Source organism: Charadrius vociferus, unplaced genomic scaffold (assembly GCF_000708025.1).
Source record: "Charadrius vociferus isolate BGI_N301 unplaced genomic scaffold, ASM70802v2 scaffold549, whole genome shotgun sequence".
In the NCBI taxonomy this organism is placed as follows: domain Eukaryota; kingdom Metazoa; phylum Chordata; class Aves; order Charadriiformes; family Charadriidae; genus Charadrius; species Charadrius vociferus.
The window spans coordinates 1,900,527-1,913,360 of record NW_009650103.1 but is presented as its reverse complement, the minus strand read 5'-3'; the positions used below and the strand labels follow the sequence as shown (position 1 = coordinate 1,913,360).

General features: G+C 48.3%; 1 protein-coding gene across 1 annotated transcript in view; it reads right to left on the bottom strand.

The window, feature by feature from the left end:
- Window positions 1-12,834, bottom strand: part of COL5A1 (collagen, type V, alpha 1) — a 128,398-nt gene that overhangs the window by 63,308 nt on the left and 52,256 nt on the right. The window contains exons 11-14 of the mRNA XM_009892325.1: window positions 12,683-12,724; window positions 12,355-12,417; window positions 4,473-4,547; window positions 2,823-2,915 (exon numbers count right to left, since the gene is read on the bottom strand). Of these exons, the coding sequence (XP_009890627.1) occupies window positions 2,823-2,915; window positions 4,473-4,547; window positions 12,355-12,417; window positions 12,683-12,724 (273 nt within the window). The remainder of the gene's footprint in view (window positions 1-2,822; window positions 2,916-4,472; window positions 4,548-12,354; window positions 12,418-12,682; window positions 12,725-12,834) is intronic.

Genomic DNA, 12,834 nt, shown 5'->3' with positions numbered 1-12,834 from the left:
ATCCCCCAGATGGTGCGTGGGTCTGCTGAGAGGACAGATGGACCTACAGCCCGTCTGCCCGCAGGCATCCTCCCCCCGTACACCGGCTCTGCACCGTGCACGAGAAGCACAAACCCCCTCTGCAGATGCGCATAGTCACACCTTACCCAGACCCAGGGCAAAGGAGCTACCCGCATTTAAACCAGTTGAAAATCCACCTCTGCAGGTCAGATCCCCTATTCCATTATCACGTACAGGCAGAATTAAACGACCACTCTTGGCAATAAACTATTGAAAGTAAATGACAAAACTTTGCCTGAGCAGGCGACGGGGGTTTGTTCACATATATTTATGATCCCAGTTCTCTTTAGGAGAACTTTTTTCTTTATGATCCTATAAGTTCAATTTTGGAGGAATTTTTTTCCTTTTTTTGGTTACAATTTTTAATATCCTACACACAGAATGACAATTCTATTTGTAACGGGAAGCTTTTAGCTCAATAATTAAGGAGTCATGTAACCATGCATCAAGTTAATAATTTCCATGGTGGGTAATGGGGCTGGTCCACACTTTAAAACATCACTTGGACAATTTGTTCCCTCGTGACAATTCAACACTTTAAAAGAGTTGTAATTATCCGTGTACTCCAGTAATTAAAATCTACCCGTGATTGCACTTGGAATGGCATAAATATTGCACAAGTGCTAGATTATGCAGCATCTTTTTACAACACCCCATTAAAAGGGAGATGCTCTGAAACACTGCCGGCTGGGACAATGTTCAGTGCCTAATAAAAGCCAAATTTTAAGGGAATAAATCAACCTAATAATGCAATTAACAACAACGATAACAAGAAAAACAAACCCCCCAAAAGAAAAGAAGATATTCCCTCCCCATCCTTTTCCATTCCTTCCATATCCTGTAACTTCCCCACAAAAAAAATATGTTATTTATTTCCCTTTCTGCTTTGGTATCAGGGGTTTCGGCTAAGATCGGATTGACAAGAGGTTGAAGTTAAACAAGAAATGGATTTTTGCCTTTGTGGAAATATTCAACTTTTCATCCACAGCCCAAAAGTCACCCAGGATTTGCTTGTTTTTTTAATTTTTCCCCAAAATGGAAAATTAAAAAAAAAAAAAAAAACAAACCAGCAAAAACTAACCAACTAAAAACCACCAAAGGGACTTTGAGTGAGGGGAGGGAGATTCTTTGTTTTTTCGTAACAGTCACAATTTTCAACAGGCAGAAAAAAAAAAGAACAAAACCAGAGAGTCTGAGAAAGCAGATGCTTCTCATGAAATGTTCATCTGGTCAAAATCCCTATTTCCCAGCAAAATAAAATGCTGATGGAAAAACTGCAGGCAGCCTTGAAATTAAGACTGACAAGGTAACACCAGAAACATAATCCACCGATATTATTCTCAGAGCAAGGTTAATGGACAGGAAAATGCAGTGGCTGACGGCATCAGGGCCCTGTATTCTACCTGAATACGTATAAAATCAAACTCCTTTGTAAAAGGGGAGTTGGACGGAGAGCAGAATAGCCCCAGCTAAGCCAAACCCTCCTTATAAACCCACAAGAGCCATGTGCCACCCAGCTGGGTGGAGACCCCAATGGACTTCATATCATTCGAGGGTAACATAAAAATAGGCTTTTTAGCCTATTTCAGCAGACTGGCCCAAAAAGTCTGTGCGAAAGCATCCCCCAACAGCTCTGAATAACAGACTGGCTACACCCCAGCCACACACTCCAGCTGCAGACAGATGTGGGCTTCAGACCTGAGGGGCACACCTGAGCTCTGGCCCTGGGTGACGGCATTTGGCAGGGAGAGGAGCAACGCTCCCAAAGCCGTGTCCCTTTGCGAATTGCCTCCCTAAACTATCTTATATTTTCCCCTCTACTGCAAGGGTGTGCTTACAGCCAGAACTCGGTCCCTCCCGGGCAAGATCGGGGCAAACACAGCAGGAGGGCACCCGTGGGGTCCCCACGCGGTCCTTCTGCTGCAATTGTGCCTTCTGCATCTCTGCTTTTAACATGTCAACGATCACATGTAACTGCACGCAAGCACTCATGGGAGAAATTTTCAAAGCTGTGCTGGATAGAAATTAAAGGGGTTTTTGAACAGATGAGTATGAAGCGTTATACACTAAGGTACTCATCGAGTCAGAGAACAGGAGTTGTACGGGGAACACGCACGGCCAATCGTGTTTCACGTAATAAACACTGCCAGGGATTATTTGATCATCAATCAATACGGTTATCTGAAGAAAAAAAGGTCGTATGGATAGTCATCATGTATTTCCAAATAAATACATTAAGGAAAATTGCAGTCTGCCTGTTGAGATTTGCAGAGCTGGGAACAGCTTACCTCTGTGACGTACATTTAATTGTTATGATTTACTGGGGAAAAAAAACAAAACCAAAACAAACAAGCAAATCCCCCAAAAAAACAAACAAAAGAAAGAAAGAAACTCCCTCCAGCACATACCACAACTGTTCATATAGACTCTCAAAACCATCAGCATAAACAGCAAGCACGACTGCAGCCAGCAGGTCTATGTCCACCAGCACCAGCAGAAGGCCCGGTCTGAGGCCTGGAAGCAATTTAAAGCCGTGGTTCTGGGGCCTGGGCTATTGCTGGCCATTAGTAAAAGGCCAAGTCATCCAGATGTCATCTCCTCAAGCCACACAAGCAATTCCATCTCAGATGAGAGGCTGTTACCACCACCAGCACCGTGGATGGTGCAACTGTGAAGACGTCTCCTCTGACACATTTATTCTGGTCCTTGTCCGCTTCCTCAGGCACCTGCTGAGAGAGACGTCCCCACCGCCCTTCACTTACCCTGGCCTGTTGCAGGATGGCTTGGGCTTGGGCCTCCTGGGCTGAAACGAGAGGTCCTTTAGAGCCAGCATCTCCTCCTCCACTAAAGCGGAACTGATGGGAACAAGATGGAGAAAGCAGGTCACAGGGTTGCGGTCCCTCCACCCTCCCGCTAGCCTGACTCCTAAACAACTCTGTTCAGCATGACTGACCCAACCCCGTCACTGTCTTTTCAGACCACCCTATTGACCATCGCACTCTCGGGTCACCCAGCTCATGGGCACAAACCGACCGTTTCCCATGTCCGTACCCGCACAGCAAATTCTGCCAGCTCAAAGTAGCGCACAATGAGAGGGACTGTGGGCTCTGAACAGTAAGGACCTCACACGCCACCATTCAAAACTAAATGCAAAGTTCTCACAGGGCTGATATTCCCCATGCGGATGCTGGTGGCCAGGAGACCCCCGGAGATGGGGTTGCATCAGGTTATTTGGCGGCAGCTGCCTGTTTGCCCTGGGACAACGGCTGCGTTTCTCAAGTGTGGCAGTGTGCTTCAAAGAACAGAGTTTGGCCTGTTGTTCAAGCCAGGATCCTTCAGCACACAAAGGATTTAGAAAAACCCAAGCATTGATGTTTTATTTTCCCAAAGTTGAAAGGGAAGGAGTTTAATGTTTTCTTCTGCCTCTTCCACCCCCAACAGCTACCAACCCGCTTTCCAGGACACACACCCTTTTCTTGCTTTAATTGCACGTGTGTTTGGGGTTTTGCGAGGAGGACTCTCCAGGCTGCAGAACCTACTTGGACGTCTCTTTCACCTCCTTTTCACCTCCGCGTTTCGCTTGGTTGGTGCTAGGTATGTGACCACGTGAACTTGGCAAGCAGATTCAAAGCGATGCAATTTATAGGCCTAAGGCTGGGTACCGTAGGGGCCAACAAATGTATTGTGATGGCCAGCTCAGCTCCGTGTAGAGCACTTGGCCCAGGCTGTCCTAGGCACCCCGCCAGGAACCTACAGAAGTATCACCCTACCATTTGGAGCCCGTACAAGAGTGCTGCGGTTTTTCACTAAAGGCTCTTTCCCTTTGGTACCTAACCACTTATTTTCAGCAGCTGCTTTCCTTAGGGTTTTCTCACATCAAAGCAGACACAAAATATAACCATTCCTTTAGCATCCCAGGACCCAGAAGGCTGACTCGGTGCTTGCTAGCTTCATGTAGGAGAAAAAAAAACCCAATGGAAATTAATCACTCGTCATCAAAAGAGACCGGTTCAATCAGGTGCTTACAACTTTGGCACCTGCTTTGAAGAGCTGTTAGAGGTTCGTCACTGTAGGAGGGAGGGTTCTGCCTGGAAATTGGACCCTTGGAGGTGTCTTCAGTTGCTTCTTCATGACTTTCACTCTCCAACACCATTTCCAGTCAGAAACACTTATGTTTATTCAACACTTCTGGAAATTTTAACCTACCTGCCCAGTGCTTTTGGCCAGCGAAGAAGTTGCTTTGCAAAAAGTAAATTTATAAGGGGGATCATCCGGATCCACCTTTTATACCAAGAAAAACGTGTCCTTGGTGTAAAAGACATGAGACACTTCTGGAAGAACAGGCACTAAGCAGTAGCAAAGCCAAGAAGCCCCACTCATTTCAATGCTTTTTCAGTTACGCTTGTACTTACAGGCAACATAAGCATTGTCCCTGGTGGCCCTGGTAAACCATCTGCTCCTGGAAGACCTGGGCGACCAGGTGGTCCCTGTAAGAAGAAGAAATAAACTTCTATACCATCATTTTAGTCACATCCATACGTAAGTAGTTGTGGCTGGAAAGGCATATGTCACGATACAAAAGGCTCCCTATCCTGACAGACAGGCACTGAGCATGTGGGCATCCCAACGCTATGGCAAATGTTGTGGAAACGCATCTATAAGTGCACATGATTTTTCTCAGTAATTCCCTCTTCTAACAGCCTGGCCCCCATATTTCCAGGGTCTGCCATGTGCAATTTTCGAGTGAGCAATAAAAGTCTCTGCAACGTTCCAAATTAATGGAATCAATGTTTAGTTGGGTCTGTTAAAACCTATTAAAAAAGTATATGAAAATTCATAACTCAGGTCAGTGAGATAGAAATGTGGAAAGAGATATAAATTTCCATACATGTTCAGTCATCTGGGTCATTCAATTTTTCTCTCTGCTCTCTTTTTCTTTTAGTCCTATGAGGCTACTTCCATCTACAATGGAGTGGTCCTGTCAGCAGCTGTAAATCAGTAGAACTCTGAGGATCTCAATGGAGCTGTGCTGATTAACATCAGTTCAGTATCTTTAACTTGTACTAAAGAAACGAGTACGCAGTAAAAGATCTATTGATGAAGCTATAAATAATCAAATATAGCCAATTTCCCTAAGACAGCCCATAGATTATTTGTATTCCCCCTTGGCAAAAAGTTTGAGTTAACCCAAATTTGCACATCCATCCGGCAATCCTACTTGCAAATGAAGATGACATCCAACTACTCAATGTGCATGCCTAATTGCAATTTTCACACCAGCTTAAGGAGCCGAAGGCAAAAGTGACTTGATCACGTCCCAGTGAGGCCAAGAGGAGCCCTGGTGCTCATTTCATGGCAAGACGGACAGGACTGCCTGCCCAACTGCTCCAGCCTGAGGACTTGGACACCGCCCTCTTTAGTAAACACTAATAATAAAGCCATTTGTGGAAATCCAAAGCTCTTGGAAGGGCAAGCAACAAACATAGAATGGTTTAGGTTGGAAGGCACACTAAAGATCACCCAGTGCCAACCCCCTGCCCTGGGCAGGGACACCTCCCCCCAGCCCAGGTTACTCCAAGCCCCGTCCAACCTGGCCTTGAACACCTCCAGGGATGGGGCAGCCACAGCTTCTCAGGGCAACCTGCCCCAGGGGCTCACCGCCCGCACAGGGAACAATTTCTTCCTGATATCTCATCTAAATCTCCCTTCTTCCAGTTTGAAGCTATTACCCCTCGTCCTATCACTACATGCCCTTGGAAAAAGTCCCTCTCCAGCTTTCAAGTTCTGTAACATCTATGTTAGTTCTCACTCTCTTCAACCTGCCTGATGCCTTCCAACCCATGCAGACACCAAATAAAAGTAAAAATAAAACCCTGCCACAAAGCACAGATGTGTATGAACGTGCTGCAGGGACACAGAAGAGCCAGACCTCATGCCAGAAGGTCACGCATTCACCACGCAAGGCAAAAGGAGGTGGATAAATGTGGGAAAGGGAGGAGCAAAAGAGAAATACATTATGAAGTCCCTAAAAATCAGAACATTTTTTAAAAGTGCTCACTAGACCACTCTTCATAATTTATCAGCAGTCCTGGCTGACCGGGGAGGTCCCAATGGACTGGAGATTATCAGATGTGACGCCCATCTACAAGAAGGGCTGGAAAGAGGATCCAGGGAACTACAGACCTCCCTCTTAAAAAGGAACCCAAAACATTCAAGCCAAAGTTTCAAGCGCTAAATTAGAGCCCAGCACCGGGGTGGGGGTGAGGAGCTGCCGTTACTCCACCCTGCCCCAGCCCGCGCATCGCTCCGGCCGGGCTGCGGCTGGACCTGCACCACAATTACAGGGCAGAGCAGCGCTGCAGCCAAGGTCTGCACCGCAACCGGCCCGGAATAACAACGCCGCTCCCTGCGCTGCAGCAGACAGCCCTGCAGCCACTGATTTAGCAGCAAAAAAGAAAAAAAAAAAAAAATCCACAAAAAACCACAAACCCAAAACCCAGCAGCTCCCTCAGCACCGAAGGGAGACCGCATAACACAGCAGCCCATCCATTTTTCAAGACAAGCTCATGATGTTACATTCCTGTTGTTTACTTAGTCTGGCTGACACCGGAGTCCCTGACTCCGCTGACGAGGTGCAGAGGGCAGTCCCATCTGTTGGAGCAGAAGCACAATAAATAATTTAGGCCAGGCTCATTTTATATAATAAACTTTCTTCCCTCTCTCTCTTCTTTAACTCCGGTCCTGCATCTGATGGATCAGGAATGAGCTTGTTTATCTCTCTGCATGTACTCTGCCTGACAAACGTTGATGCAAAGTTTTTTATACATAAACGCCTCTTTTTGTTTTAGGTTGGGTGTGTGAGGTCTTTTCCTTGTGGGGTGGAGCAGTGGGGGGTGGGGGGGGAATGGAGCAGAGGAAAATCAAACCCATAAAGCACTTTGTAAATTTAAATTCATGAATGCCTTTAAGGAATGCAGCGTGCCAGACTCTCAGCTGGTGTAAATCTGTGTCACTCTCATTATGTAAATAGAGATTCGCTGATATACAGCCGGCAGGGAGGGGGACTTCAACTTTCATTTGGTGCAGTGCTCTAAAACGCCACGCTGAGTGCAAACACTAATGCAATATTTCAAGGGAATACTTAAACTGAAACCTCGGTGTGTTAGTGCTCGGGCTGCGCGCGGAGCAGACGGAGTGGTGCCCAGCAGCCCACAGTATTGAGCCTCAAAATTTGCTTTAAGTATCTCTCTCAAGGATTATTTTTCTGCCATTTTCAGCCCTGGTCAGAATATTAGGCAACGGAAGATCTTTCTCGCAGTATTTGGGGTCTTATAGGTAAGGCAGTGCCTGCCATCTGATGGAAAAAAGGGCACCCTGAAGGTGTTAAGCCTTTCGGAACCCCCATAAGGACTTCAGGGATCCTATTATACTTCTGAGGTGCCAAACCATCCGCAGGGGCAATAAGTCCTTTGGGATGCAATGACTGTCTGGTCTCGGAAGATACAGCTATTGCTTTGTGACCAGCCTTCCCCCAGCGGCGTGCCGACCGAGCCCGGAGCACCCACACACCCCAAATTTCCAAATACACTGCCGGGACGGTGACAGAGCCGCAGTTTGCTCTAATGCTGCAGCTCATCTCATTCCAAGGAGCACATTTTCCCCTCTTTCTTCATTCCAGTCGGGAGTCCCCCATGAAATAGCTCTCTGCTCTCCTAAGTGCCGTATTTCCTTTCTTCCCACTGAAAAGAAACCTGCCGAAGTCATCCTAAACCAGCCTCCCCCCCGAGACGACTCCTCTGAAACCTCCCACCACCAGGCTGCTCTGCAGCTTGGCCGGTGACGCAAGCTCTGCTGCGCGTTGTAAAATAAATGAACAAACTGACATGATGAATAAAACAGAGCTAAATGAGTGTTGGCCAATATTAACATAGCTGAATATTGTTGGTATATTTATTCGGTGCACCTGCCTTGATTGCAAATAAAAAGTCTTTCGATCAGATGCAGGCATGGGAAATGTTCCTCACTGTACACATATAAGTGTCATGTAAATTCATGAGCTATGAGCAGGGTTAATAATAAACAAATTAAAAGAGGAGCTGCTCTAATTGAAAAGGAGTATTTTAATACAGTCGCAGTTCCTGGCTCTGCAAGTTCATCACTTCTCTATGCACAATATGTTGTATTACAGTCTGTTCCGGACACTCAGAAAAGCAGGATGTGCCGTCTGTGCTAGAATGCAAATGATGCTTTTCATTTCAGGGTGTGGAGCAGCAGCATCGGGGACAGCGTGTCTGCTGCGGATTGGCTTTGCACGGCCGTTCAAGAGGAGCTCGGCCAGCAAACATCTGCGTCTGCCCGGACCGACGGCAGAAACACAGACTCCCTCGTCACCAGGGTCAGCATCCATCCTGCCAGGGAATGGAATTCTTTGGAACAGAAGTAGCACATCAAGGGGAGAAGAAGAGAAGCTGGGCAACACGTAGGACCCGTGCAGGATGAAGACCCACCAAGAGCCTGATGAAGCCACACAGCTCTTTCGACTAACCCTACATTGCTGCAAGATGAAAACCACTACTGGGACCTTACCCAGCTTGTCCATTCTCTATGAAGTCCGACACCCAAGGATGCAGAGCCCTCCCTTGGTCCTTCTGCTGGAGTAGTGCAGGAGGAACCAGGACCGTGGTGTCTCAAGGGTTAAGACTCTCTGAGCGGTGGCCCTGGCTCCCGGCCATGGGCTGAGCCTGCAGCTGCGTATTGACTTTCTGAGCTTGCAGGCACTGATCGATGGAGCACAGTCAGGGCTTCTCGTTCTCAATCATGTCACAACCACAAGAAACGTTATTACTGTTCCATCAAAAAACAATAAATACACCAGGAGTGTAAATGAGGTGGGGGGCTTTACAGCGATGCTCCAGGGGGGATGTGGGAGCGCAGCGGCCAGCAGACTCCAGCCAAGTCCCCGGGGACCATGAAGGCAACAAAGACCCTTAATTAAAACAAAACCCACAAAACCAACAAAAAAAACAGGGCCCAGGTTAGGGTCACTGTGACAAGAATGCCCCAACACCTGAGTAATCTCCTCAAGTACACCTTAAAACCACAGCAGACACTTCCCAGTGCAGGCCAGCAATGATTTTATTGCTTTCAGCGGTTGTATTTTGCAACGCGCGTGTCATCGGGCTGGGAGGTGAATGATGAAGGTCTGGAGCCAGCTGGTTGCTTTGTCCTCCAGCAGGTAGGACAGCTGGGAAGCCAACCCCTCCTGCCCGTGCTGGGGAAGGCAGCCAGGCCCCGGGGGGTCCCAAACCCACCCCAGGGGACGGAAATTTGGAAGAGCACCAAACTGCTAAGGGGGAGTTTCCCATCTCTTGCTTTTTGCTGACGAGCAGGTGGGATGGAGAACCACCTCGATGGGTGGGAGAAGAATGGCAGGGAAGGGCAACAGCTCGAGGGTACACAGGACAGAAAGGGGAACACAGCTGGATTTTAAAAGCTGAAGGGAGAGGTAAACACCAATTTACAAAAAGGCCTCTGCAAGTTAAGGCATAGTGGATTGGTCTCTACTCAACCCGTGCAGAGAGCCGGGCCTGCAGGGACTTAGGGACAAATATTCAGTCTTTCTGTCTAATTGGTGTTTTCATATTTTGATACATCCCTTCCTGCGTCCCAGCGTATAACTATGCTTGGTCACTTCCAGAGGTGCCTCAGCTGGTGTTGCCGTGCCCACAGCCAGGCCGGGAGTAAGAAGAAATGAAAACCAGAGGGTTTGATATACACCTGATGGCAACCGTAGGGGAGGCCACGGCAAACCACTGGCATCGCTCCAGCATTAAAAACGGGGATAACGCGAGATCCTTGGTAGCGCCGAGATCTTGTTCTGACCCTCTGCAATGGAGCGAATTCTCCCTCCTACTCTTTCTGGGTCTTAGGTTACTCAATTAAGACAAAAAAGGAAGTTGTTTGGTTTGTTTTGTTTTAAAAAAGAGAGATAAGCAAGGCCACAACACAACTCCTTACCAGCAGTCGCAGCAAGTAGCTGTGCTAAGACACACATCAGAACAGCACAATGCCCCTTATCTGTCCAGACCTTCGCATTTGAAACCAGTCATCGGCTTTTCCCACCTTGTCTGGGCAGAATTCAACCAAGATCTGCCAGGAGATGGTGAAGCTCTACAAACGCAGAGAACCTGGGTCACCCCAGCTCATCCTTCCCAGGCACCCAGGAGGCAAACGGGATGCCGTTCCCCATCTGGAAACCAACTGCTGGACCGGCGGAGGATGCTGCGGCGCGTGCGAACCCGCCGTGGGCAGCAGGCTGCCTTATCTGCCAGAAAAACGTGCTGAGGACCTCAGCGCGCAGATCAGGGAAGCGTTTGCTGATAAGCGCTCCCTTCCTTGGAAAGGTGTTTTGCATTCGCTGGGTGACAGCACCGACAGCAGCGCGATGTTGTGTGTTCGGGCGCATCTCCTGTCATCTCTGTCACTGCCACTCTCCTCCTCCCTCCTGCGCTTTCCAGGAGAAACACTGGAAAAACAGACCTCCAACCGAGCCTGCCTTCAGAAACCCATCTGTAAGGCACCTTTTTTTGCCCTTTTCTGCTAACAGAACCATAGGGACACCTCAGGTCACAACGAGCCACATGTGGAGGCTGGCGTTAGGGCTGCTGGGAGCCCTGCCTCCCCAAATGAAGCACCACTACACTAGAAGCTATTTTGAAAGCATATTTGAGTGCACTTAACGTCAAGATGCACCAAAGGCACCGAAATGGTGTCAAGCTCCAAGCTCCATTTATTTTGCTCACGCAAACCTGCTGAAATCAATGAATTCACTCACTGACTGTGGAGTCAGGAGGGACTAGTCACCTGAGTAATGCCCTTCAGTCAAATTCCTTAATTTATGTGGGATAAATCTAAGCATAATCTTCTATAGTACACATCAGAATTAGAAACAGTCACTTTCCAAGCCTTTCATTATTTTTCATCGCTCCTTTGTGAAACCTGTCCCCATCATGCTCATGCCTTGCTTTGGCAGCAGAGGCTGGTCCCACCTCAGCCTCTGTGCAAAGCCAGAGCCCGTCTGTGCTGTGGTGAACCTTCCACTGGATGTCAGGCCAAAATTCCCGCTGGGCACAGGGCTGGGAGCAGCGTGCAGCCCGGTCCCCTCTGCCCCGGTAGCTGCACACCGGTACCTGCTTGCCTGGCTGCCTCTGCCAGAGGTGGGGGGGAACTGGCTTGAACTGTGGGTGAACAAGCGCAAATGAGGAGTGTATTGGTACGAGAGTCATTTCAGAGACTCATCTAAGGAAGCGACAAGAGTGAGGTTTAATTTTCGGCATTGCCAAGCAGACAGACTGCTGCTCGAATGATGCTTGTGCACCACTTACCGACCCCAGGCTCCAGTTCGGCATCTCCCAATACACTCGTCATTCCTGATCCCAGGTGAGGATTCAGCAATAACGGATAAATACGCAATTCTGACCAAAGCGTGGTGCTAAACTATGGGATTTGGGGTCAGAGTCCGCAAAAGTGCTTAGGAGCAGCTGCCTTTGATGAGACACCCCAAAGCTGAAGGCTCCTGCGGGCAGCAATTCACAAAGCAGCGGCTGCCGGGGACAAAACTGATTTAAAGTAACATCAAAACCAAACATGCAAAACCAAAGTTACTGCATTGCTAAAGCACACAAATCAGTCTCCAGTGCTCGCTGGTAGGGACCAGTAATCCACCTACAGAAGAGGCGAGGTGCTGCACAAGAGCCGCCTTCCCACCGGGAGCAGTCTGGGACACAAAACCAGCGTAAGGGAAGACCCTCAGCAGGGTGCTGGTGTGGCCCTGGGACCATCCTGGACCCAGACAAAACCAAACCCTGTAGGGACTCAACACCAGCTGGAACAAGGACGCCGTTGAACTTCATTTTACTGTGCTAACAGCTATTTTGTGTGTGTGCTTACCCTCTTTTCCCCATGCCCCAGCCCAGTTCCCGCATCGGAACAAGCAGCTGCATACCAAAGGGTGCAAACAGAGAGCAGAGGATTTGTTCCACTTATTCTTGGTTTTAACCTGGAGAAAGTTGCTTAACGCATCTGACTAGTGTGGCTGTTCCCCAACCCTTTGCCACTGGATGTGAAGGTCTGCCTCGTACCCTACCACAAGCTCTTTTGAGGGCTGAGTCAGAGGAGATTGCTATTACAGGATAAGAAGTATTTTAGGGCTCCAGTGATGCACCACAGTCCCACTTCTCACACACAAAACAACCCAAGGCTTCAGCCAAAGAGGAGGAAAACATGGGTACTCACTCTCTCCCCAGGGTCACCCATTAAGCCCACAGGTCCAGTTGGTCCTGGAGGTCCTGGAAGGCCCTAGCATAGAAAAGACAGGAAAAAACATAAGCCACTAAAGGAAAATGTGTTATTTGTAACATATTTGTACAACGAGCAGGAAAAGAGTTAGAGCTTTCTGTTTATTTTTGCACCAGAGAATCGACCCCGAAGCGCTCCGTACACATGGGTGGCATATGGAAGCAATAGAGCCCGGGAGCAGCTGTGTGCTGAGCCCGCCACGTGCATCCCGCACCCGGGGCCGCGCGCATCCCTGCGTGCAAGGTGTAGACAAAGCGACACTTACTGCTGGGCCTTCGGGACCGGGTGGACCTTCCACCAGCATGCCCTAAAAGGAGAGGAAATAATAAAAAAAAAAAGTGATTAACAAGGCACATCCTCAAAGCCACTTTGACTACAGGGCTGGAAAGCCCAATGCTTTATCTGTTCTTAAGTATT